We start from the raw sequence: 27515 nt of genomic DNA, 5'->3' as shown, positions 1-27515 counted from the left end.
CCAGGCAAAGAACAAGTCCAGAATGAATATTTAAAATTCTAAAGCTTTACTTTGAGTTTCATTCTACATTTTTACCAATGAAAATTGTTTTAAAATATTTATGTAAAATGCAGAGTAGCAATACTAGAGAATGATGATAACAATATAAATATTGACAAATTCTATTCCATCTTCTTCCTTCCTCTTAGGAATGTTCTTTGCTTTAGAACATTTTTCTTAAAATTTTAGAATAATTTTATGAACAACTATTGTCTAGTCCATTACTTACAAATTGTTATTCTAAATAATTATTCAGAATAATTGTCAAATATTAGGTCTAAATAGTAGCTGGCCTTAATGACTGTTTAAAAAAAATACTTTGACTATTTTGTCATTTTAGGATTTGTCCATTTGGATCTATTACGTACAGCTATGAGGACATGCCATGGAATATTGAAAACTGAGCAAAAATAATACATAAAGAAAATACAATATATGACACCTGAAATGATAAAAATGTTTCAACACTGAAACAAAATCTTCTTGAGACCAAAAGCAATTTCAAAGGTAAAAACACTTTCGTTCTGAAGCAGAGAATAAACAAATTTTAAATTATCATATTTCTAGCATGATGGAAAGTCTGCAGCTCAGAACAGCTGTAATCTATGGTACTGCCTCCCAGCTGGTGGCTGTGGGAAGACTTGAACCCAGAGAACTGTGTGAGCGTAATCAGAACTGAGGGTTGAATGACAGATAGAGAAGGTTGTTCCATTGCCTTTATGTGGGTATGTGTTAACATACCCTACATCAGCGTCCACAAGCGAACCTCTAGTGGTGCTGCCCGCATCTCTGTGAGAACGGTCAGGTGGTGCCCAGTTCAGCGATCTCTAGGCTTAGCAACCTTGGTGTCCACTGGTCAGTTGAGGACTTCCTCATGCAGCCCTCCTTCCCGCACAGTGTGTACCGCGGTACCTGCCGGATGCACTAGGCGCTTTGGCCAGGGCCCTCGGGAATGTCGTTTTGCTTCCCTCCACCCCAGTTCTCCATAGTGACACCATGAAAAAAATCTTTTAGTTTCACTAGTCAAACCACTGGGGCACTAAAAAGTAAAATGAAGTCAAAATGTAAAATAGGTCCACTTTAGAGAAGGAAAAAAGATCTCTTTTAAAGTATTTGCTTGGTGTTTGTGAGGTAGGCTACAGAACATAGTGTAGGACCTGTGAGAGGTAATGTTTGGTCATACTACTTACTTACTGTGAATAGCTATGACAGCAAGCAGACACGTTTAATCGACTACCCTATAATTATGTTAAGGTTTTCACTAAATAACAAATCCCAATTGGCTGGGCCAGAGCCCTCCCTTTCCAGACAAAGCTAATTACTTTGCTCACTCACCCATTCGTTCATTCCAGCAAGTTCTGACCCGTGGTATCATGTAGGTGAGTATTTATTATAGATACTTTTCGCTTAAATTTTTACCATTTCAAAATCTAAATTTTGAGCTTCTGAGCTCCAAAAAGGGAAGGTACATTTCAGTAGGACTTGCTAGAAAGATTTTCGAGAATCCTGTGAAACAACCTAAATGAACCACATATTTACCTTCTTCTCAATGTGATACTATTGTTTTTTTTCCTTAGCCTGTTTTGAATTTTTTTTAATCCAAAGTGATTCACTGAACTATTGCATATGCAAAAGACTACCTTTAAACAGTAAATATATAGCTGTCATAGTTATTGAGTGAAATATATGTCTACATATCAAATTTATAAAACAATCCTACCTTAAATAATATATACATTTCATACTTTCTATATTAAGCTGTAAGTCTAGATAATTATTTCTGGGGCCAGGGAATAGGCTTTGTTTACAGACAACAATACGCTAATATGGATTCTTGTTTCCTTATGAGTCTACTGGTATAAACTTATGTTTGGGGGAGTTTAAGTTATTTGTCCCTAGTAACTGTTTCTAGCAGAAGAGTGAAAGAAAAGATACCTTAGTGTTTTCAGCCTTTCAACTCAGGTAAATGATATGTTACAGCGTAATAATTATTTTTTATACAGAGCCACAGATGGGCAAAGCAATCCACAAAAAATCAAAGGCAAGAGGTTTGTGTCAGTTATTTATAAACGACAGGGGCAATTCTGGGCAGTTCCTGCATAGCTATGGGTTGGCGTGGGTGTCTGCTGATGCCTCCAAAGTGGAGAGCATGAGGACGTGGGCAATGTCCTGCCTCTTGCAGGAGCCTGGAGCAGGTGGTTGGAGAGCAAGGCCTGTATGGCGCATGGTCCATGTCATGCAGGTCGTCCAAATTCGTGCTCTCAGCATACGAGACATCAAGGCCCTTTTTCATTAAAAATAGAAAACTTCATTATGCCTCTTGCTTTCACTGGTTAGCCAAAATTTGTGAGGGCTTGCAAGAATTTCAGTTAGAAGCAGGAAAGACGGTGAGGTAGGTATCCTTGCTGGTTCTTTATAAGAACTGCATGAGATTTTGCTTCCCTGAACAGCGGCTCATCCAAACAGAAACTGTTATTTGCCCAGAGCTGCCAGCCTCCCTTTTCTAACTCCCTTCCTCTAAATCCTTTTCTGAAGCTTTCCTTAGGCTTTCTCTAAGGGTTATGATAATGTGCTTGCTCAGGTAGGTTTAGATCCCAACTGTGCTCCTTTTTTCTTTTCAGCTGAAGCTGTCAATTCTGTGCATAACCATTTCCCAAAACAATGCTCGATAAGGCCTCCTTTATAAATCACCAGCACTCTGCATAGCTTTGTACTCACCTTTGTTTTGAGACTTTGACATCTGCTTACCCATCACTCTCCCCTCTCTCCAGGGATGGGTGGCAATTAGGCTGGCTCCTCGGTATTAGTAGGTTTATCAGAATAACAAAAGACTATGAGGATTGTGAAGAAAGAGAGGATGAAAAAGGGCACAGAAGGAAACAGCAGGAAAGAGAAACTATTCTTGAGGGAAGGTTAATTTCTTTACTGCAATTTCATATTTTCCTCGGATTCTATTTATTTATATACAATCATATAGGAGAAAGGAATACAGAATGAATTACAGTCCCAGGAGAGCAAGTTTAAAAAGAGAAAGCATTCAGGTATAGCAAAAGAGAACTGAAAACGCATACTGTCAAGGAGAGGTTAATATAGAAACTACCTTAGGTTAATAAGAAATATTTATTTTCAAGGATAATTCACTTCTGAAGACTTCCCTACCTCCCACTCCTGTTGCTCTAGCTATGAAGGATTGTTATTGAAAATCTCGGAACAATTTTATCTGTGGAGGTTGGGTTTACTCCAGGGATACATCTGCTCCCCTACTTTTCAAAGGGAACGTCATGAGGCAAGTGATGCCTTAACAACAGAGCTTACCATCTTTCCTGAAAGATCCTCATTTTTCCCAATAGAGGACATAATTCTGTGACCAAAACCATTTCACATTCTGAACTGTGTTAATTTTAATGCTGCCTTACTTAAAAGGACTGGGCGAAAGCCTATTTACCTCTCCCATAGACACTTTCTAGAACAGTCTCACGTCTTTCAAAGATGCAGCTATTTTTGTAGTGTGTACATCACTTTTCATATTAATCACTAGAACAGGGCAATGATTTGCTGAGGGGAAACATATTTTTAACATAGATGTGAAATGCCATCTGCCTTGACCAAAAATGTACTTTAGTTATATTTCTGTGCTGTCAAGGCTGAGAAGGAAAGAAAATTACGTTTCACTCTGCTCAGTTTAGAATTCAGAATTTCAAAATAATGGTTCAGTGGGAGAGGGAGAACAAGCATGTTTATTAATGGAGTATTGTAATTCTCCATATTCTTGGCTCCCTGTGATATTGTCCACATGCTTGGAAGCATGATGTCTTATTTGGAAAAGCTCACTTACAAGATCTAGTGAATTGTTTGGGAAGCTTGTTTTTGTACTGTAACTCAAAGTACCCTGTGATCTGCACTACAGCTGTCTTGTAAAAATTGTTGTCCCGAAGAGTTTAAAATGATACTGGAGTGTAGCATAGTTTCTGCAAAGAAAAACACATTGAGAATCTTAGGTGGAAGCAGTATTTTGATGAAAATGATCAAAGATTATTTCATTTACTCATTTGATACCCCCATGGGATAGGATAATGAATGAAAATTGTGCCTACAACCCTGTTAGGTAATCAGGGAGAAGAACAGGTTGAATATACAGCCTGAAACAGAGAAAATAAGGGTTGTCCTTTTTTTCTGAAGGCTGCTAATTAGAATTATTCAAGAGGTCTCAGTGTGATATAGTGAAAGATACTTGACTGAAAACAAATCAAAGGAAATCTTTAAGTTGCTTTTGAAAATGTGGCTGCAATTTGCCCAAAGTCCCACATTTGTGTAGTACAGAAGTGCAATCCAAACAGACTCCCAGATTTATCTGTGCTTCACTTAGCTGTACACTTCAGCAGATATATGTTTATATTTTTTTATCTGATATTGACTAGTAATAAACATCTTTAATGATTTTTTGAATCTTCGCTACAGAGAATAAATTTGGACACATTTTGCCATAAAGCACTAGAGAGTCAGCAGACAGTAAACTTTTTGCAGAATAACCTTACTGAGTTGGAGTTCTCTGCAGTGGCAAGCAGTGGATTCACGTCCTTGATTCCTCTTAGAAATCTGCAACGGAAACTGTCATTACAGAATCTGAGTTCTGCCAAGCCTAATTATACACAATGCAGCAGAGGAATTTTTCCAAATAATCTTAGAAATGTGTTCAGACAGTTTATTTGGCTAACTTGCTCAAAAACAAATTAGCACATCAACTAACAGGCTGCTAGGGTATTAGGAATTTTTACAGAATTGAGAATTAGAATTTGCAGGAGGAAAAACATAGAGAATGAGTAGGAAGAGAGCGTTTTTGTAACATTTTAAATTAGTCACGGAACATTGGAACAGTCATGATTAGAATATAAAAATTAACTGAAAATATTAGCAAAAATATATAGTAGCATCACATTTAAATAATCAAACAGTAACCTGACCAAATCTTTTGTATGCACATTTTTACCGGGAGGCTCTCTACAACCTGGAGGCTCAGCTACTGACCTTTAAAATACTGGCCTATTTTGATTTCTCCCATAGGCAACCTAAAATTCTCTTAAGCAATTCAGTCAGGAATGTCAGCACAAAAATTCATGTCTGCATTTTTTCTTAGGCTTCAAGTCCTCATGCAACCATTGTCCTATATTCAAAATAAGCACTCAGGAATGGGATTAAACAATCACGAAAGGGCTAGTTTGGCAGTTCTTAGCGCTAAGGACAGCTACAACACTGGGATGTAATTTCACAATCGTTTCTTGAATCAGCAGTGCTGGCTAACCTAGCCAGTTTTGCTGGTTTATGTACCTATGCCGTGAACTTATTCAGAAAGGAAAAAAACAAAAAAACCAAAAACAAACAAACAAACCTTAATCTCGTCTCTTTTGGCTGAGGTACTTTTAACTTGGACCAGATCTGGAAACTGATTCACTGTGTGACCCCCACAGACAGATGTATTAGCCCAACTGAGAAGATTATATTATGGTGAGGGCGGAGTTTTAGAAGTTGGTGTCAGAAGAAATGCTTATCAAGTTCTTCCTTTACAGATAAGAAAGCAACTTATTTAACACATTCATAACTAGGCTAAATCCTTCTATGCAAAGATCATCCTTCAGGTTTAATGTTTGACCAGGTTAAACTTGCTATCAGCTGTGCAACACGGATGGTTCAAACTTCCAGAGTTGCATCTCTTTTCTCAGGAGCTTCCTATTCCTCACAAGCGTTAATACTAGCCTCGCAACACCTGTGTATGTGTTTGTATTAATTCAGCATCATTGCTGTCCATTTTAGAAATGCCAAAATGAAGACCCACTTGGGGAACAGAGGGAATGCAATGTAAATGAAAGGTTATCCTTCTCTTTCTTCTGTGGCTGTTTTATGACTCTAACATCAGTTTGTAATGAGCAGCCTCTGGCCGAGGACACGCACCCCTAAAAAGAGCGTGAGGGTTAAAATCTTTTACAGAGAGCAATGAGAGGGGCATGAACTCAAGTGCTTCACTTAGGATGAGAGCTCTGATGAATGAGCAAAGCTATGAAAGCCATGCAGTGCCTTAGTGCTTTAAAGGATGGCAGTGATACTGGTCTCTTCTTTCGGAAGAAGGACTCCTCCAGAGTGGACTGTAAGAGAATCGGGTCATTTCTTCCAACACCACTTGAGGAACCCAAGGCCAGGGCAATAGGGATGTCAAAGACATTAAGTATTTTCCATTGGTCCCTGAATAATACAAATGTTGATATTAGACAGCTCTTTGCTAACCATGTGGGCTGCTTTGATCCTATTTAGAGGAATGTAAGTCTATGGGCTGCATCAGTACTCCAGGCTCCTTTTTTTTAAAAGCTTTTGGATTCTGCTTTAGGTTTCAGGTTTAAATGCCTTAACCCTTAACTAAACATATTGTTAGAGCAATAGACATCCCTCTGCTCTCCAGGACTCATAGCTGGTACTTTCTCCTTAGGACATACTCAGTGGTGATCCCTTCACAGAAGGCGGAGCTGAGTCTTTAGACACCTTTCCTGTTTTTATATTTTATTTAATAATATTTTCATAAAATAAGTAGGATATAAACCAATTTGTCCCAAGCACTTAGTTACAATATCAAGTACTTTTTTGTGTCTACAATGTTGGGAGTTATTTTCACATCAACAGACTCCCATTTTATATGGAAAAAAAAAGGAATAGGGACAAAACTCTCAATTCTGGTCCCATCTGCATATTTGACCGCATTTCACTACACTTTTAAAGTGATTTAAAGACGAGCATTCATCTATCCCATTAATAAAAACTGTTCCACATGTAAACTTCTACGTCCTTACTTTCCTTAGCAGAGAGAAAAGAATGATTTCATATCAGTATTTTCCTCTGTTATTTTGTCATTAATTAATACACAATTAATTAATGTTAATACACACACTCAGTTTGCAATGCAAGAAATAGCTAATAAACAGTTGAAAACTGTCTATAATCAAAAATTACAAAAACTTATATTGATGATCTCAATATTAGAACTGTTTCTATTCACCACAAATCAGCCAGCCTACCATAGCTAAGAAATACCCATTTCCTTCCTTGTTATTCATGAACAGCACCTCTGGTTTGTCAGTACTCTATCCAAAAAAGGGAATGTGTGAGAGCTTACGGATTTCTGATTGAAATTTGGGAAATGTGGTTAACAGTATTAGCATAAGGATGTCAGATACTGGTGGTGCTTATTGGCTCAAGTTTATTTCTGTAGCTGTTAGTGGTGCCCAGTGAAAGGACGAGGGGCAATAGGCACAAATCGAAACAGGAAATTCTGTTTCGGAAACAGAATTTTTAACAGAGAGGAAAACTGTTTTTCACTTTGAGAGCGGCTGAGCACTGGAACAGATTTCCCAGAGAGAGGTCATGGAGTCTCCTTCCTTGTAGATATTTAAAACCCGACTGGACATGGTCCTGGGCAACCTGCTTTAGCTGAGCCTGCTTGAGCAGGGGGGGTTAAATCAGATGATCTCCATAGGTCCCTTCCAAACCCAACTACTCTGTCATTCTGTATCTCCCACAATACAGATATAACATTGCACACTTGCATTTTCAATCATATGTGTTTTTGCGTTCCAGTTTATGCTGTGAAAAATGATGAAATAATTAAACCAAGACAATTCATAACGATTTTCTCTCGTATGTAACCTTTACAAATGCCAAATTCAGGAAAATCTGAAGCAGTAGCTATTTCCCTAGACTAAGGGCATTTAGATCCAGCAGTATGTACTTCTAGTCAGACAGCCCTAGAGCAATTAGTGTTAATATATTGTAAAGATATTGACTTTTTGACAAAGACAAGGGCAACTTTATTACTCACTTAGCTCACTTAGGCTGACACTCAAGGAGACTGAAAAGAACAATATTTATTAGAGCTGTCGTTGTTAAGCTGGCCCAAAGGCAATCCTTTCAACTGGAAGCTATCACGTAAAATAACCTATTAACTTAGACCCAGCAGAGTACGTTACAGCAAAATTTGGATGAGAAAAACTTCCCAACAATCAGTTAAGCAAAGCTTTGCAAGGTTAGTCAATAATAAATAACCAAGTTCTAGCTAAACTGGTAAATACACTGTTCAAAACAATGCTTTCCTCTTTTCCTGCACGTCAATTGCCTATTACTGAAATTCACTTACAAAAGAGCTTACACTAGCAAAGAGCAAAATTTGTGTCCTGCAGTTTTCTAACTTCAATGAGGGCAAAAAATCCTTTATAACCAGAGCTAGAGGCACAGTAAAAGCTGGACTACTTTTCCTAAAACTCTTTTTTTGAGGTGATTGTTATTCCACTATATTATAGCTTGACAAAACCTATTAGATAAAGGATGACAGTCTTGGCCAGTGTATCTCAGATCTTCAAATGTGATTATTTTATTTTGTTTTATTAAGTTGTATTTGCCTGCAGTTGACTATGCAGAGGGATGTGAAGGGCAAGAAGAAGGGCTTATACAGGTGCCTCAGCAGCAAAAGTAAGATCGGGGAAAATGTGGGTCTGTGGCTGAGCAGAGAAGGCAGTCTGGTATAAAGGACACAGAAAAGGCAGGGGTATTCAATGCTGCCTTTGCCTCTGTTGTTAATAGTAAGACCAGCCTTCAGGAATCCCAGGCCCCTGAGACCAGTGGGAAAAAAAAATCTTCCTCGAGCAAGGAAGGTTTACCTTTGGTGAGGAGGACTAGGTTAGAGAATGTTTAAACAAATTGGACAGATACAAGTCCATGGGACCTGATGAGATGCAACCACAAGCACTGAGGGAGCTGGCTAATGTCATTGCGATGATATCAATTATCTTTGAAAGGTCATGCCAATTGAGGGAGATTCCTGATCACTGGAGGAAAGAAAATGTCACTGCTATCTTCAAGAAGGGCAAGAAGGAGGTTCCAGGGAAATACAGGCTGGTCACATCACCTCAGTCACTGGGAGGCTGATGGTGCAAATCCCCCTGGAAACTGTTACTAAACAGTTTAAGGATGAGAAGTGATTTAGAGTTGTCAGCATGGATTTACAAAGAGAAAATCAGGCCTGACCAACCTGACAGCCTTCCACAATGAGATGACTGGCTTGGTGGACAAGGTGAGGGCAGTGGACGCTGTTAATCTTGACTTCAGCAAGGCTTTTGACACTGTCTCCTATACCACCCTCACAAACTGATGAAGTGCAGGCGAGATAAAGGGACAGCGAGGTGGACTGAAAGATAGCTGAACTGCCAGGATTGAAGGGTTATGATCAGTGGTACAAACTCCAGCTGGAGGCCTGTAACTAGTGTTATCCTCCAGAGACACGTAACGCTGCTTAACATCTTCATTAACGACTTGGACAATGGGACAGAGTGCACCCTCCACAAGTTTGCAGACAGTGCAAACTTGGGAGAAGTGATTGATAGACCAGATGGTTGTGCTGCCATTCAGAAAGACATTGTCAGTCTGGAGAAAGGAGCCAACAGGAACCTCATGAAGTTTGGTAAAGGGAAATGCAAAGTCCTGCACCTGGGGAGGAACCACTTAGGGGCTGACTGGCTGGAAAGCAGCTTTGCAGAAAAGGAAACAGGGGGTCTTGGTGGACATGAAGTTGACCATGAACAAGCAATATGCCCTTGTAGCAAAGGAGTCCAGCAGCCTCCTAGGCTGCATTAGAAGAGCTGATCAACCAGCAGACTGAGGGAAGTTATTATTCCCCTCTGTATAGCATTGGTAAGACCACGCTTGGAATACTGTGCCCATTTCTGGGCTCCCCAGTACAAGAAGGACATAGACATCCTGGAGCAAAATTGCTGCGAAGATTAAAGGATTGGAGGATCTGCCATATAAGAAGAGGCTGAGAGAACTGGGATTGTTTAGCCTGCAGAAGAGAAGGCTTTTTCTTGCTGCAGTCTCTAGGTAGTTGTGGAAGTGCATGAGGCATGTTTTTCTACCAGTGTCACCACACAGGTACCATGCAAATGGGGTAGTAATCTCTTGGATCAGTTAAAATGAACAAAATCATCCCTTCTTTTTTGGTGATCTAAGTCTATGCTATGACCTAAGTCTAGCTTATGAAACTGCTTCTTTGGAGGATCTCTTCAGTTATCAGCTCAGCAGCTGTGGAATGCTGGTGAAATGTGTGTGTGCATGTTTAGAAGTGACGTAAGTCCAGCCACTGCTTCTAAACTAGACCTTGTTTCCCTCCCGAGTTATGTGGATTTTGAAACACAAAGGGGAATGTACAATTGAAGCTAGATGAGGGAATTCAAAATACAACTGTTAACTACTGCTGCTTGTTCATCATCCTAAGAGAACCAAAGAGCTTAATCATGAAAGAGGACCTAAGTTTGTTTGTTTTTTTTTAATTCTATACCTATTTTTTTGAAAGTAATATGCAGTTATCATATGCACCTCTTGATCTGGGGGTATCAGGACACAGAAGTTTCATTTTTCCTTTGCAGCAATGGTCTTTCTGGCTGGCAGCTTAGCTTTCAAACCAGTTTTCCATCTCTTCCAAAATGTTGTTGAAAACCATCCCCTGAGAAAAGAATGTAAAGCTTTATTGTAAAGATAGAAAAAAAGGGAGAACCTAAACCTAATAAAACAGTGCAGAACTACATTTAAGCAGAGCTCAGCTGTTCATGAAAGACCACGGAGAACTCTTTGTAGACATGTACACAGCACTACAGACACTCCAGGTGGCACAAAAGCAATTTCGGCTACTACGTTGAGGAAATGAGGACTACAAGGCCAAAACCCTACTTGAAAGCTTGTGCCGGTCTGTGAAATAAAGGTGCTGATGGCATTCCTAGTAGAGCATGTAGAATCTTTTTTAAGTTATTTTACCTATACTCAGAAATTCAGCTCTAGCAACAGTGAAACTGAGGAGGTAGAGGTACTCTCAGGGCTGGTGGGAGGAAGGTGTTGCTGTTCTAGCTCTGTCGTAGGTTGCATCTCACCACCTATACTACATTCTGCTTTCCTCTCTCTCTCTCTCTCTCTCTCTCTCTTTTTTTTTTTTTTGGTATAAATACCTGCAGAGAGTTCTAATGAGATTTCTGATAATGCCTGTATGTACTTTGTGCTCTTTCTGCTTACACTTCCCTACTCCAGGACTATAAACTTCCAGTTTGAAAAGCTTTTCCTCTCTGCTAATAGGCCCTCTTCCAAGAATTGCTGCTATTGGTGCTTGTTTGCCGGTCTTTCAGCTGGAGTGTGTTGCGTCCTTGTGGTTGTGTCCTTGAGCATGTTGTTTCATCCACATGTGCTGGCATCTCTAAGGCAAGAAAATTGAATAGGCTATTGTTCTCTCCTCAGCTACATAGGCAAGGTAACTGCTTTTAAAGGGTCAGCAGCACCAGCTTGTCCGAGTCAGTGGCGAGGGAAGGTTATTGACTCAGTCTTTCTGTAAGGGGAAGGATACAGTGAGGAAGATTATAAAGGCTATAAACTGCTCTATGTCTAGGCTGACAATCAGCAGGCAATTTTCGCTCTGGATTTACAGTTTCTACAGCTTTGCAAAAATTGAGTTGACGGTCCTGGTAGAAATAGTGTGCCCTGATGGAGAAGAAGGCCAGACACATGCTGGGCTGTAGCCAGCAGGGATGTGATTCTTCCCCTCTGTTTGGCACTTTGGCAGTGCATTTGGAGTACGGTTTCCAGTTTTGGGTGTGCTCCAGGAAAGACATTGACATAATGGAGGAAGTCCAGCAAAGGGCCACAGTGATAGTCAGGGAGTTGGAGCACAGGACATACAGGGAGAGGTTGAGACAACCGGGTTTGTCCAGCCTTAAGAAGGCTAAGGGAATATCTGACTGGTGTCTTTAACTGCCTAATGGTACGGCATAGGGAAGACGGAGCCACACTCCTCTCAGAGGTGCAGTGATGGGATGCGAGACAACATACAAGAATTGCACCATGAGAAATTCCAATTAGATGCAGGGAAAAATGTTTTCACCATAAGGGTAGTCAAAAACTGGAACAGGTTGTCCACACAAATTGTGATATCTCAGTTCTCAGAGATACTTAAACCATGACTGGGCAGGTCCTGAAGTGAATCAATCTAATTTAACATGCTTTGAGTGAAAAGTTGGACTAGGTGACCTCCAGCGGTCCCTTCCAACCTAAATTATTCAATAATTCTATTATTCTATGATTTGTATCTACTTCATTCCACTCCTCCAGGTCTGCAAACCTTCTCTATACAAGCCAAAGGAAACCCAGCTGCACGTGATCTGATATGGTTACTCCCTGTGGTCATGCCTAGCTTCTGGACAGCAGTAAACTGTACTGGATAAGCAGGGCAGCTTGCTATGCTTGGAAATCATACAGAGATAGCTGAACTGATTCTACCTATGTAGAATTAAAATTAATTTGACAATTTATCATCAGCAATCATTGATTCAGTTACAGATGGTCTTTTGGGAGAGTAAAGCTAGAAGGTAGAGGTAATAAAACATAACATTATGTAGAAAATTAGAGCTTTTGATTTTAATAAGAAAATATTTGATTTAATGTGTATGCCATTATTTTCTTTCTCTAAATTGTCTCCATACGGTTCAGCTACATAAAGACAGCAGAAATGTACAGAGGGGTCTGTCTGGAGCACAGCATGGCATGGAGCCAGGCTGACATTGGCTCATGGCAGAACTGCACTGGAAAGTGCAGTCTTATGCACTGTAGTAGGTTGGGGACATGGCACAAGCATGGCTAGCACGACTGTGTTTCCCTACTGGCAAGACGCCCAAAAGCTGGCAGCATGCCCAAGAAGAAAAAGGATGAAAATGGTTCAAAGGGGAAATATACCTACAGCCTGTTAGCATCAGAAATGATGGATGAGGAGAAAGCAAAATGGGCCTGCAAAATAGACTTGCTAACCTAGGAAGCTCACAAGTGTCTGGGTAGTGCAAAACCCCCTCCCCTGGCAAACTCTTTCTACTCCTAGATATCTGTTCCTTCAGTACAACTTTTCCATTTTTTCTGGTTTTCCCCTTAGTCCTCAGATTTAGCCTTGAATGAAGAAGAATCCCAGAATCACCTTTAGAGAGCGTGATGCCTGTGGCCAGGGGAAGGATCTAGGTCATTTGTTGACAAAGGTTCTTCCATTTTATCAGTCCCCAAAAGCTCTATAGACTTCACCATTTTTACAGAAATATCAGCCACATTGCTCTGCCTTTTTTTGAATGATAGTTCCCTGCATGCATGCTTTTTTCCAACAGTCTAAGCAAATCTGGAGTTTTCAGTAGAACCAGATATGACAAAACTCAGTGAACACACAGGGAACCTCCCTGTATCTGGTGGGAGGGAGAGAGATAATATAGGGTGCAGGGACCAGAAATCTGTGGTTTCCGCTCCTAGCTGAGTTCAGGGACTGCAAAGCAAAATCTTCTTTGCTTTTTTTTCCCCTCTCTTTCCTCAGAGATTTTAAGACTCCCAGACATACTGTGGCCCACTTTACAGTGCCTCCTATATTTTCCTCCACATCTACTCTCTCTCTAATACTCCTTAGATGTTCTATAGCCTGACCATAAGGACTCTGTGGGAGATAACATATTCAGGATTAAACAGTCAGGGGTTTGATCAGGAGGAAAGTGGATTCAGGTGTGCTACTGCATAGAGGAATGGCTACTATGTAAAAGTTGATGACTGCACCACAGCCACCACCACTACCGTTATATTATTGATTAAAAGTGACTGCGACTGCTCACCGTGTGTGCACAGATCACCTAAGCTTGTGATCACCTAAGCTACTGATCTGCAATCCTCAGCTGACTTGGACTTTAGGTCACTCAATCTGTAACTCTCAAATGGCCTTCAGCAACATGTAGATGTCCATCTAAGAAGATATACAACATTTGACTTTGTTTAAAAAACCGTGGTCAGAAGACAGAATACTTAGAATATTTCAGATACCTCACAGAGTTAAATGAGTTTATATGGATTGTTTTCTTGAATGCGTGCCCACAATTTGAGTTTCGCTTTTATGTTATCATGGATCTTACCTTAAGCGCTCTGTAATATTAACAAATTGAGACCTAAAATTTTTTTTTGAGATAGATGAGAAATATTATATATAGATTACTGTTGACTAAGGGAAGATATTGTGTAACATCTGTCATTGGCACAATCAACAATAACATTGAGCATACTGATTCTGATCCATGGATCACTGGACCCCACTGCACTGACAGCTTTGTATCTATTACATAGTTTATTTCTTCTATGATTGTCTATTGTGCTTTTCCTTTAAAAGAGAATTTTACTCAAAGATGGCAATGTTTTCAAAACCACAAATGCTGTTTGTTTCATGGTTACAAAAGAACGATTAATCACCTCTTTACCTACATTTATCTGTTTTTTCTGCATTAGGTCTTAAAAGCTGTTGAAAAGTTACCTGCAGTCTGAAATGGTAGAGAGCCTGGCATAAAGGACACACCTATTTTACGCTTAAGGGATACTGCTTAATTCATTTGAAGAATTAAAGCTTTGGACAGATTGCTATCTTTCTGAGCATCTCAACAGCATTTAGTTTCTGTCTGATTAGAAGCACTTAATGCCACTACACGTGCTACAATGAAAACTCTAAGACAAATTCAATGTTTTGGTATCTGTGTTGCCTGTACATCTGCTACAGCATCCTGTATGCTGTTCAGTCTGCTAGTTTCTTGCTGCTCATCTCTGAACGTACGAGCTCGTCCACTTATTTCTAATTCACCTTTCCTTTCTATCTGGAATGCTCCTACAGAACTTTGTACTGAAAGGGCTGGTGTGCAGCTAGATATGAATTTTTTTTCTCTCATTGGAAGCACATTGAAGACATCCATCGGACAAAACATCACTCTATTCTATCCAGACAGGCTTGGTTACTATCCTTACAAAAATGAAGTCACAGGAGAGGCAGTCAATGGAGGACTTCCCCAACTCTCTCTGCTGGAGAATCATTTAAAAAAAGCCAAAGAGGACATTCAGTTTTACATTCCTTCAGATGAACAGTTTGGACTGGCTGTCATTGACTGGGAAAACTGGAGACCTGTGTGGATAAGGAACTGGGGATCAAAAGACATCTACAGACAGGAATCCATTGAACTGATTCAGCAGACAGACCTGACTCTATCAGAAGCCGAAGCCAGGACTATAGCTAAAATGGAATTTGAAGCTGCAGCAAAATCAATTATGTTAGAATCTTTAAAGTTGGGCATAACAATGAGGCCAAATCGTCTGTGGGGGTATTACCTTTATCCAGACTGTTATAACTATGATTACAAACAAAATCCACATAATTATACTGGAGCTTGTTTAGATATTGAAATAGCAAGAAATAATGAGCTTAACTGGTTGTGGGAGAAAAGCACTGCACTTTATCCATCTGTCTATCTAGAGACAGCCTTAAGATCTTCCAGAAATGCCCAAGTCTTTGTTCGCAACAGAGTTCAGGAAGCCATTAGACTTTCGTATGTCTCTAACTCTACTCACCCCCTTCCAGTTTTTGTATATACACGTCCAGTATTCACAGATGTCTATGAGGAATATCTCTCTCAGGTGAGTGGATCTAGACTTTAAATATTTCAAATGTAGGTGATGTTTATTTAGCAAGTACGCTAACTTGTATCAGAAAGAAAGTATATAGATTTTGAACAAAAAGTTTCAATTAATCTATCAACTAAATTTAGTCAAACCTAGCACTGAGGGGTCTATTTTCAAACCTTTCTCATAGTATTTACTAAATAATGTTTTACTCTGTGAGTAGTCCCTACATGTTGCAAAATATTAAAAGGCTAGAAAGCATGTTTTAGTACATTAACTCAGAGAAAAGAAACATGAATAATCTCTTCCAAAGAGAATTAGTGAAACTGGGCTGGCCTAACGTCTGCTCTTTTATGTTATAAGAAAAATAAATGAGTCTTTTCTTTTTTCTTAAATAAGTTTTTTTTCCCCCTGTTTTTTACTTTGAGATGTAAGAGATGTTTCTCTTCTGGCTTTGTTAGAGAACTCTTTAGGGACCGTACAGATGATTATTTTAAGACCCGGTTCCCCAGCTGAAGTGGGAGAGGACATTACAATATTCACTTGTTTGTTCCAAAAAATCAATATTTTTTTCTGTTGAACTTACAATGTGTAAGTTAAAACAAAGAGTTTCCATTGCAGAGATTCTTAAACAGTAAACTACCCTTCTTCCACTCCTAATTCTTCTGATTATTTTGATGACATAATTAATTTAGTTCTCCAGAAATGAAAGAACTTCCCTGCCTACCTAAGACTTGAAGTACTGGTGCAAAAGTTAATCAATTTTTTAAAATTAGAACATAAAAATGTCACATAGACATAAAGACAAAGCAGGTCACAAGTCTTCTGGTAAGTTAGATAAATTTTAAAGCTGGTGAGGAAATTCTGTCCTTAGATGCACTGGAGTAACTAAGCGGTACTTGAATATCTCATGGGTTATTCACGGTTAGGTCTAATCATCTTATTGTGGTTCTGGCTACACTTTTTCCCTCACACTTGTATATAAATGTGCCCTATAAAGAGATATCACCAAGTTGCATGACCTCCTCCTTGCCCTGGCCACACCAGTCAACCAGACCACGAGGAAGGGGAAGTTTGAGGGTGTGACACTGGTCACTGCATGGACAATCTTGTGTCTGGTGTCCTCTCACACGCCCAGGTATAGCATCACTGGCCTGTATGCCCAGCTCCCTGGATACCTTCAAGGAGCATGGGGTGCTGTTTAGGGTCTGTGATGGTTTTTCTAGTTACTAACTTTAAATCCTGCAACCCTCACACTCTTCCTTTTCATTTGTTGCCTCCCATGGTTAGTTGGTTTCTCCTGGTTTCTCACTTCTCAGACAGGCTTTAAGGTTCTATAGGGCAGGGGTAATATCTGACCTTAAAAGGAGAACTGAACAGAAAAAACAATTCTAAATCAGTCTTTGTGAAAGGCCTATGGCATCCTCTTGAGAAAAGAGACTGCTATTTTTTTGCTCTAGCACCTTCTGGTAACTGAAATTAAGTGAAGGAAGCTGTGCTTTCCAGCCTCTGCCTCGGGCAGCATTACTGAAGCGGGTTACTACCAACCCTGAGTAGCCAGGAGGCAATGAACCAAAATAAAATAAGTGGCTTGAAATGGTTGGATGGGTGTACGCCATATGCCTAACAACTGGCTCAGTTTTACAGCCTTGTTTTTCTAACCAGAAGACATATTTAAACTGGAAATAGTTGGCAACATTTTCTGGCCTCATCTGCTCAACTCCATCCCAGAATAAAATAATGTAATTGAGAGCAAAGTGTTTACATCATATGTAATTACTTGCTGTTTCAAAGTGGTTATTTTGGCTATATAATTTACTCTATGCATTATACCTTTTGTCCTTATGTTATAGCTTACTTACGTTAGTGTGGTTCTTTGCACATTTATTCTCAGGATGACCTGGTAAATACCATTGGAGAATCTGCTGCTCTGGGTGCTTCTGGAATTGTGATCTGGGGTGATATGAAATTAACACAAAATAAGGTATGCCAGATTAATTATATGAGATTCTTAAAGAGCAATAACATGAAAAGGACATAAAGCATTACGATAATTTACATCATATATTTTACTTTAAAAATGATGACTCCATACAGTTAGCAGACCTGATGTCTTCTCTAGACTAAAAATACATTTAAGGCTTATACAAATTGCCCGTGACTACACAGGCTAAGAGCTTAACCTTTGAATGTACCAGTGTTAGCTGTGAGTAACTGAACAAGCTACTGTGATAACTGGAAGCAAGTTAGCACTTGTTCAGTTAATTTAAAGAAAGAGTTCTCATATTTTCATATCATTCCAGTCATGAGGTACAGAAAAAGTCCTTGGGCTTGCTCAGAACAATTACTCCAAGGTCCTTCCTCTTTTTTTATTTTTAATGCGGCGCAATAGCAATAGCATTTAAAACATTAGGAGGAGTCAGAATGGGAGGATTTCAGCTCTAGCCTGTTCTGTGTTTCATAAGTAGTAGTCTAACTAACTCCAGTGATCTGAGTCAGAAGAGGAATAAAAAAATAACTTGTTTTAGAAAGGTCAAATACACAGTTTGAGAAACACTGTTATAAGGATGTTCAAATAAATCTTTTGAACTAGCTCATTCATACCCCGGCAAGCTTGGTCTAATAAACCTGGTACGTGAAATACTTTCACCCTCTTTTGAAGTCTTTTAAGAGCAAGAACTGAAACTCTTCAGCACTGTTGGGCTTCCTGTAACAGAATGCATGGCCAAATAAAACTCCTGCAGGTCTTTAAGGGCCAAATTGTCAAAGGCATCCCACTTTCACTCTTGCTGTACATGCCTAGCTGTGAGTATGCACATCAGTTGCACCTGAAGCTTTTTTGCATGCTGCCCCAGTAATAGGACATAGATGAGCAACAACTTTTATTGTTCGAATTTTGACATTTGTATGAGCAAACAGAATTTTCCATATCACAGTCAGACCAAGTATCTACACAGCTGTGCAAGGGAGTGAACGTTGCGCACTTACAGAGTTACAGAGTCTTTTCTTAAGGGTATCATTATCACTGGCCTCTCAGCAATGAAACATTCTTACGAGCCTTGCTTGTAAGAGAAATACACCAACCAAAATTTTCTAGCCAGGAATTTTATATATCTAAAAGAGAAATAAACAAACAAACAACTACATACCAGATTTTTAATTGGATGGAATGACTTAATATAATAATTACTTGGCTTTCAGCTGTGTACGTGTTTTTTTTTTTTAAATTCTGACGCTCATCACAGCAAACACTGCAGAACAACAAAAACACCCAAACACTCCTTAGATATTCCAGATTCTAACTCCAGTTGATTTTAGTGAGGTGAGTCTTCTAACACCTTTTGTAAGGGCATAAAGGGCATTGGAAAATATTTCACTATGCTAAAGATGGGTGAAAAGCCACACTTCACCTGTGAAGAGCTCAAGCAAGATATACAGGCCAAGGATATGTCACCAGCATCAGGGCCTTGTGGGCGCAGGAGGTACTCTGTAATCTCTCAAGTTGGCTTCAGGAGGAAAGGAGACACCGAGGCCCATAAGGCTGGATTGTTTTAAGCCCTAGCTGCAGACCTAGACCAGCTCTGGCTTATTTTGCAAGGCAGTGGTAGACCCTTGGGGAATCACTGTTATTTCCTATCAGTGAAGCACAATCAAACTTTGCCCTTCCTTCAGCTCATATCATGAGATAGAGGATGAATATCTTATGACTCTGAGGCATTAGAAGATCTTATTATGTGGTCTGTGTGGTTAGGAAGGCCCTATATACTATGTGATATGACTGAATAACCAAAAGATTTAGCAATAACAGAACAAAATTCCTCTTGAGAGTAAGGTGAAGTGTATTATGCAAAAGCCTGTCTTCCAAGTTGCTCAGTTCAGGTGTTTACACGAATACTTGTTTGCACAAGCTATTGTAAGCTGGAGACAAAAACCCTGACGCATGCCAGAAAGTATATCAGTTCTGAAAAAAGGATGCTTAAGGCTTTTGGTAAACTTGGGACACAGAAGTAAATACTGAATATTAGGAGGATATTTTAAAATGGGAATGAGACAATAGTCTTCTAACTGGTTAACATTCATGAGATGAGTTCTTCTTACAGCCCCACTTTTGGGACACTGCTAGTCACTAAATGGGGGAGGGATGTGCAGGGATAAGGAAAAGGCAAGCTTTATCAATGAAGCTGAGGAAGGTAACAAAATGCTATTTCCATAGGCTTCTTTTTTTGAACGCCTGGCATATAAGCCCTGTTCCTGTTATTCTTCCCCCACTTCCTCTCCATATGCCTGCTCCTATCTGACCTTACTTCCTCTCTTCCTTACACCATTCCTTTGATCTTTTCTTGCATGTTGAAATCAATCCAACTGAGTTGACTAAGCCTGCTCTGTCCTTGCATCGCTGCTGTGAAATCATGGGCAGACAGAAAGGAAAAAGCAAGATCTTAAACAGTCACGTTTGATTCTAGGTTGTTAGGTTTGCAAAACAGTTAGCAAAGTCATTGTGTGATAAACCTGTGTGTCTTAATCGGAAGTCTGAAAATAAAAGTCAGCAGAGAGATAACTTCTGCTATTCTTCCTTCGCTCAATTCTCTTTTCTTTTATCTTACCAAAAGAGGCCCATGTTTCAATGTCAGTGGTTCCACACTATCAAACTATTAAAAGACAGTTAGTGGTATTTTTAATGCCATACAGAAAACTATTAAGTAGGTATATTCTGCATAAAAAAGTCCCACAAAACTAATAGAACAAGGAATAAAAATTATTACTTAAACAACAGCTTTATTAGATATTTTGACTTTTGAAATTATTTCATGTATTTTTAATGTGAGTTAAAAAGTTTTTGATGTTTTTAAAAATAGGGATCAACAAACAAGCAATTTTCATGAAATGCTAAACTACACTCAACTCTACCTACAAATATACTTACAAATCAGACTCCTTAAAAAGTAATCGTTTTTTTGATCTTCTGTTGAATATATAAGCAAGGGAAGGAGAAAAACAGTGAGTGGGGCTTCTGTACATTGAATTCTTTATCCTGTCACTGAAAGACTAGCCAGAAATTAAATCTCTAATACAGAGACCATAAAAAAGTCACATAATGCACCTACTGAGATCATTTCCATGGGTAGAAATAACAGCTTTATCTACCTGTTGATGTCTGTTATTTGGCAAATATCCTAAGAAGACACAGCTTCTGAAAAAAACCAACAAATAAGAATTCCCAAAGCCTTTGGTTATTAAGCTATGCAAGCATACTCAGAATAAATGCCAATTGCACAATCGATTAGATGTTCTCTTAACATATTTTCAGTTTGATCATCCTCCCAAAATGCTTTGCATTCAAAAAATGCTCCGAAAGCTACTCCTGCTGCTTCTGGTTATTCAGGTCAGGGGAAAATTGAAGTCTCAGAGAGATGATTTGATATAAAAATTATTCGTTCAGGCTGGCAATTTTTCTTTTCAGGATCCCTTCAAAATGTTCAAGTCATGTGAAAAGGAACTTTGATCCATCATGTAACTTCTTTAAATGCATCTGATTCCAAATGCTGCAAGCAAACTCATACAGATAGAGTGAAAGTTTTAACTCATCTGATTTCTGACATGAGTGCTTTTAATAATGGCTCCAACAAGCACCCAGCATAAATTTGCTGTGATCCTTGAACTATATAGCAACTTTTCAGATAAGCTTGCTTCCGATAACCAGTTAAAACCATTATCAGAACCTCGAGAGAAACTTTTATAGATATCCGCTACAGCACTGTTATTAGAATGACAGCATTTTTATAGTTTATTTACTAAACTTTTCAGCCATGATGTTCTTTTTACAGAACACCTGTAGGACTCTGGACAACTACCTGAGGAGGACATTGACTCCTTACCTCATCAATGTAACAATGGCAGCCAGAATCTGCAGCCACGTATTATGCCAAGACTCTGGTGCTTGTGCACGAAAAAAATGGAATTCCAGTGACTACCTTCATTTGAACCCAGAGAATGTTGTCATTCGAATGACAAAAGATGGAAAATACACTCTACTGGGGCAACCAGCATTTCAGGATCTGCAAACGTTTATAGAAAAATTTGATTGCCGCTGTTATGCAGGGTACAGTTGTGAACCTAGAGTTGATATTAATGCCATCCATTACCTCCATGCTTGCATTTCGGAAGATATTTGCATTCACATGTCCTCAAATTCACTTTCTAATATAGAAGCCTCTGGAGCAAAGATTCCACCTAACAGAACTCTTTTTTCATTTACCTCTCCGAGTAAGGTGACATTATCTACACAACATGAAATAAAAGATTTCCAATCTACTATTGGAAATAATATATCTAACAGAACAACTACAGAATATAACAATTACAATGTCACAGCCACCACTAGCTATGATTTTGAAGCAAATGGTACTCATACTTGCAGTGGTTCTTCATCAGGTAAGATACGGATGTTTAATCTGTTTTGTTTAATTCTAATTTTGAGCACCTTAATATAAATGACCTATGAAAGTGAGAATGAAATTCTTTTTCTCTGGCTTTATTTGAAATTCTAGAGGTTTTAATAGCAGAGAAAAATCATTCCTGAAACATGCAAAACAGCTGCAACTCTGTGGTCTTAATCTGTATCAGGTCACTTTTTCTATTCCATAGGTGACACGTCAGCTTGAATGCATTTTTCCCGTTTAATTCTAAACTTCTATTTGGGGCCAAAGACATGGCAGTCTGTATATACCGATTATACTGTATGACAGGATAATCTAGAATAATGAATAATTTGTAACAGTTCTATTTGAAAAACACATTTGTTCATAATGTAATTTTGTATACTTCAAGTTAGGCCAGTTAAATCTATCTCAGCTTGGATTTAATTGAGTCTCAGTAGTCAACTGGTTTGGTGCTCTATGTAGGAATGAATTTCATCCCACGTGAATTTTACCTCCTAAAAACACCTAGCTTAACTTTGGACATGTGGGAATTTTCAGCATAAAATTAAATTGATAAAGTAAATTTTACTCTTAAAACTTACTTAAACTTATTTTAAAAACTTGCTCTTTTTCTATTTTTCACAATATCTGCCAGTATACTGTGTTTTCTCCTTTAACTGAATATATTCCTAACTTTTTAAAAAGTTTCTAACTTTAATGTTAAATGTTTACTTCAAATACTAGAACTTCATTACTTAAAATTTGAGCTGTATCAGTTACTCCTTCATTCTTTCTTCCCTTCTCCTAAACCTTCCCACTTATTTCAGGTGTCCCCCTCCTTGGCTTTCAATTGTTTTATCTGGCCAATATTCACAACTCCTCATGCGATCTACCTCTTCAACCCCTACCAGCATTGGCCACCAATCCTAGTTTCTCTGTTCACCCAGCTCTACCAATTGGATATAAATGATTGTCTCAGCACCATTTGGATAAAGAGTTAGCGGGGTTTAAGAAGGTTGTGGGTGTGGGAAGGTCTCTATGCTTGCCTGCCTATTTCCTGACCAATCTGTTCGGTGGAAGCCAGTTTGTTCCTTAGGAAAACTCAGTGAATTGACTTCTGATGGGTAAAGAGTGGCTGCTGGCATGGATGGATTAAAAATATCTTCCTAGAACTAGCTATGATCTGCATAAATAAATCACCCTCTCCCACCGATACAACTTACCTCACTAATGGAACTTTCTGGGATTTTCATACAGTAGACCTTTATTAAAAAAAAAAAAAGAAGACGTTAATGCCTAAACTTAGCTTAAAACACATATCATAATTCCTGCAATCCATTGCCTTTGAATTTTCGGGCTGTCAATCCTAACAGATGTGCAGAAAAATAAATGAAGACTTTAGATTTAATATGGAGAAATAACATTTTTATGGCTTTTGGATAGCAAGCTATCAAGAGGAAGTGACAACTTTCCCATTGCAGTGATGGTGTTGAATTCACAAGTCAGAGGTATTTCTGCTCAGTGTTCCAAGTAGAACCATGAATAAAAGGATATATATGTAGTGGACTGTCTGGCAGAAAAGAGGTCAGCTCTATAACCTCTGTAAGAAAAGTTTCTTCATCGCAGCTTTGATAAAGGTTATTCGACCTTGGCTAAACACCAGCCGTCGTATGTCTTCTGCGTGATTCCTGCATCTCAGGTTTTTCCCTTTCATGCTGGACATGCGATAGCTATAAAAAGATTTCTAAAAACTAGAAATGTCATTGATAATGTTTTAGCATACTTATCTTAACATTCAGACATACATGAAATTTTGTATTTTCAGCAGAATTTTTTTTACCATAGCTAAAATTGTATGTTGGCATATAGAGTTTAAGTTCAATGGATGTCTTGCTTTGTTAAATTACATATTGGCAAAATTCATTGAGATTAGGTTTGTTGGTATATAGCTCTTTGAAAGACACTGATTTTGCAGTACCTTGTGATAAGGGAACTTGCAAGATCACAAAGCCTGCAGGTCTTGCCATGTGTTTTTTTTTAACTATTATTCAAGTAACGGCAAGCAGAGCATTTCTGATGGCGGTGGGGGGAAGTCACAAGGCAAGGAGGAAAGGGAAGTTAAAATAACAGAAGCGTTAAGATAGAGCATCTAAGACCTTGTAGTGGACGCAGAGGTAGTGAATTGCAGAAATAAGAGAGTGAAGCAGTAGGGAATGGAGACAGATCGGTCTCTTCCTCTTCCACACGTTTTATCTACCTGGTATTTAATACAGACAACCTTTCCCCAAAGCCCACTATCAAGATGAAGGAACACAGTAACTGTGTTAGATGAGACCCATCCATTTTATCCCATCTCTTTTCCTTGAGAGCAGCCAGGACCAGAAAAAAACAAGCAGAGTGAAAGGACAGCAGGCAACTGCAATAACCGGTCCATAGAATTGTATCTTCCTAATCTCCATCCATAAATAGGTATCTCGTGCCCTAATGCAGAACAATTTCTACACACTCACGCACAATGCTTTACCAACCACTCTTTGAATTTTCATTTTTGATATTTACATTATCCACATGTATCAGCAATTCCTGTTTTAAATCCTACTGACTTTGTGTCATAGCGAGCTTCAGGCTAGCTCTGTGCTGTGTAAAATAGTATTATCCAAATATTTTATTTTGCTCTGTATTGTATGTGTCCTGCCTATATTCTATGTCAAAGAGTCACCCTGGAATCAGCAAGTCTCCATGGAGTAAGGAAGGAGGAAAGAAGGAAAGCAGGGCTACATCTTCCATTGCTGGTAACTACGTTATGTTCAAAGCCAAACTTGTTTTCTCCTAAAGCAGGCAAAAACAAACCAACCAACCAACAATATCCTTACTTTCCCTGTATTTCCTGTAATAATTATTTGTCTCTGTAGCTTTATAGTTTGAGTTTCTTACGTTCTGTTTTCAAAAGATGAAATACTAGAGGAACATTGATGAACGTTCATAATATCCCTTTCATTATGATTCATTATTTTGTACTTCTCCCTTCCAGGGAGAATTCAAGCTGGCAATACCCAGGGACAGGGGAATGCTAAAATGGGTTTAATGAAGTGACAGAGTCTAAAAAGGGAGGTTCAGCTACCTTCAATGCTCTCCTTCAGTGTGTACAAATTTTAGTTAAAATTTTTATTAAAATTCTGCATCTCTATCTGAAGAATCTGGATCTGGTTTACTATGCTGCTTATTATGGGACATCTAAAAACACTGGCACTTTTAAGAGCCACTAAGTGGCTGTTGGCACTTAGAGAACCTGAAGAGAAGTGAAATCATGGTCTAGTGCCTGCCTTACAGATTCTTGCCTCTCTGGATGAAAAATAAAAACGTAGGGAGAGGTTTTGGAGAGACAGGCCAATAAGACCACTTTGCAGATTGCCTAGGATGTGACTAGCATCCCAAGAAGCCCAGGAAAATTTCCTTTAATCTCTGCATCACACTGACTACTCCATTTTATACACATCAGCAAAGAACTGTGTGAAAGATTCCAGACCTGTATGACATGCACTTGACAACTCCCAGACACCGATTAGATCCGTACGTGCACTTATCCATCATATTTCAACATAAACAAGACAGCAAAGACAGTTACATAATTTTAAAATGTATTCAATTATAGAGCAGTGATGACATTTTTAAGACAATCAAATTCCCTCCCTCAAACATAAACAATTAAATGTTATTTGAAAGTTATTTCACAGCCTGTTTGTGCAAGCCCCTTCATGCTGGCAGCATCCATTCTGCCAAAGCAAAACACACTGCAAGATGAGGATCTGAGATTTCAGAAAGGAGTTATGAGTTTCTTTCCAAGGAATAACAGCTACACAAAATCATTTTTATTATATGATTTCAAACAATTTGCTGCTTTACTAAACAAAGACTCCATTTTTCTTAGAGAAATTTCTTTTTTGCTGTGTTCTTTTTTTGCAGTTTTTTTCCTGTCCTGCTGAAAAACAGTTTATAGGTTGCTGGAAACAGAATCAAAAAGCTTCTTCCCTTAGAACTGACTTCATCCCTTAGAACTTTTGAGCGTTTCTTAACAAGTGGTTAGCCTGAACCCTTTTGTCTACTTTTCTTGAAAGACTCCGCTGAAACTTAACCCAGCGTCATGGTATTTTTGTTGAGGATGACAGTCATGTAAACATTCAAAAGTATTCATAAAGTATTCCACACCAGTCCTAAATTTTTGTTTGTACCAGTCAAGGATCTGGATCATTAGAAAACAGTTCTTTAGTGTAGGTGTTCTGAACCTTCAGCAGCTACTTTTCTTTTCACTGTCAAATAGTGTGTCCTCAGGACTGCAAAATCTTGTCACCTCATTACATATCAGACAGTAAAAGGCAAGGATGTAAAGGGTGCATCTATCAATCAATAGCATTCTTAGGGGAATCACTTTGTATTTAATTACATCCACTAATATGTTATCACCATCACTGTATACTGATTGTAGTTTTCCTTGGCCAGTAGCGATTAGAGGACGTTTTTCAATGCATGAGTACATACGCCTTAGCTTAGCACTGACAGTGTGTTTATTGATCAGTAAACAGACACAAGCTGCACATGAAAATTAACATGAATCACTATTTCATATATTCAGCAAATATTTTGCTCCCGTGTTTATATTTATGTGCAATTCTGGATGTGGTGTTCAGCTGCATATATGTAGACAGCAGACAATATGCAGTTACCTTTCTTTGCCTTAGTTTTCATCTTACAAAATATTGTTCAGCACAACTTCAAGGTCCTGCATAAGAAATAAACCACATGTTGGCAATCACCTCCTGGAGCAATACTGTTCCCTCAAGCCACTAACAGGTAGAGACAAGAAGATAGCTTGCCAGCGTCAAGTGATGGTTTCCTGAGGCAGGGGATAACAATCACCCATTGTAAAGGGAGGCTAAGGGCACCCTGCAGTCCCATAATGATAACATTGTTAATGTCACAACAAAGGATCAAGTATCATGCTGCTGGGCCCAGCCAGTCATTAGGGGCATTGGACGAGTAATATACAGACTTTCAAATCCTATGCCTAGTTTTCTGAAAAACTGAAAAGTTTTCATGCTGCATATACCAAACTTCAGGATCCAAAACACAGACTTCTTGACACAGAATTCAATCTGTCCTACTCTGTCACGGTAACAGCCTTTACATAAATCCTTTTCCATCACTGGAGAAGACAAATGCTAGAGTCTCTGACGTTCCACCAGCAGAGGGCATGGATGATGCACGTAAACACTAATGGGTACATTACAATGCTTTCACTGATAAGCTCAATAAAGCCTTTCTCTTCTCTTTAGCAAAGCAGCTGTTTGACTCCGGCCAACAAAAGAGAAAAGATGACTAGTCTCTTGCTATTGCAATGTCTCATTAGTAGAAAACATGTATGGCTTAGTCTACAGGGTTTTCTCCAAACAACTAGTATATCAGCACAAACTGGAAAATATCAGTTAGATATCATCTCTTCTCATGGTGTCCTCCTTGGAGAATTCATCCAGCTGAAGGCTTATC

The 27515-nt window shown here is 38.8% G+C and overlaps 1 protein-coding gene and 1 long non-coding RNA gene across 7 annotated transcripts in view; one reads left to right on the top strand and one right to left on the bottom strand.

Annotated features, from left to right (window-relative positions):
* The window catches only part of LOC104152146 (hyaluronidase PH-20), a 37577-nt gene extending 12402 nt beyond the window's left edge, over window positions 1-25175 (top strand). Inside the window, exons 3-5 of the mRNA XM_009687361.2 lie at window positions 14401-15570; window positions 17450-17539; window positions 21381-25175. Of these exons, the coding sequence (XP_009685656.2) occupies window positions 14605-15570; window positions 17450-17539; window positions 21381-22046 (1722 nt within the window). The 5' untranslated portion in view covers window positions 14401-14604 and the 3' untranslated portion in view covers window positions 22047-25175. The remainder of the gene's footprint in view (window positions 1-14400; window positions 15571-17449; window positions 17540-21380) is intronic.
* LOC104152149 (uncharacterized) lies at window positions 264-27515 on the bottom strand. Of its 6 annotated transcripts, none has more exons than XR_695908.2 (6): window positions 26696-27515; window positions 23198-23236; window positions 18544-18669; window positions 17418-17508; window positions 10444-10570; window positions 264-6273 (listed from the first exon to the last, which is right to left on the bottom strand). It is a non-coding gene; the product is annotated as an uncharacterized lncRNA (long non-coding RNA). The 6 variants fall into 6 exon arrangements; XR_011139076.1 differs by adding an exon at window positions 20701-20746 and having other exon boundaries at window positions 268-10570; XR_011139083.1 differs by having other exon boundaries at window positions 269-4007; window positions 4575-10570.

Source organism: Struthio camelus, chromosome 1 (assembly GCF_040807025.1).
Source record: "Struthio camelus isolate bStrCam1 chromosome 1, bStrCam1.hap1, whole genome shotgun sequence".
In the NCBI taxonomy this organism is placed as follows: domain Eukaryota; kingdom Metazoa; phylum Chordata; class Aves; order Struthioniformes; family Struthionidae; genus Struthio; species Struthio camelus.
This window is presented reverse-complemented; position numbering and strand designations above follow the sequence as displayed.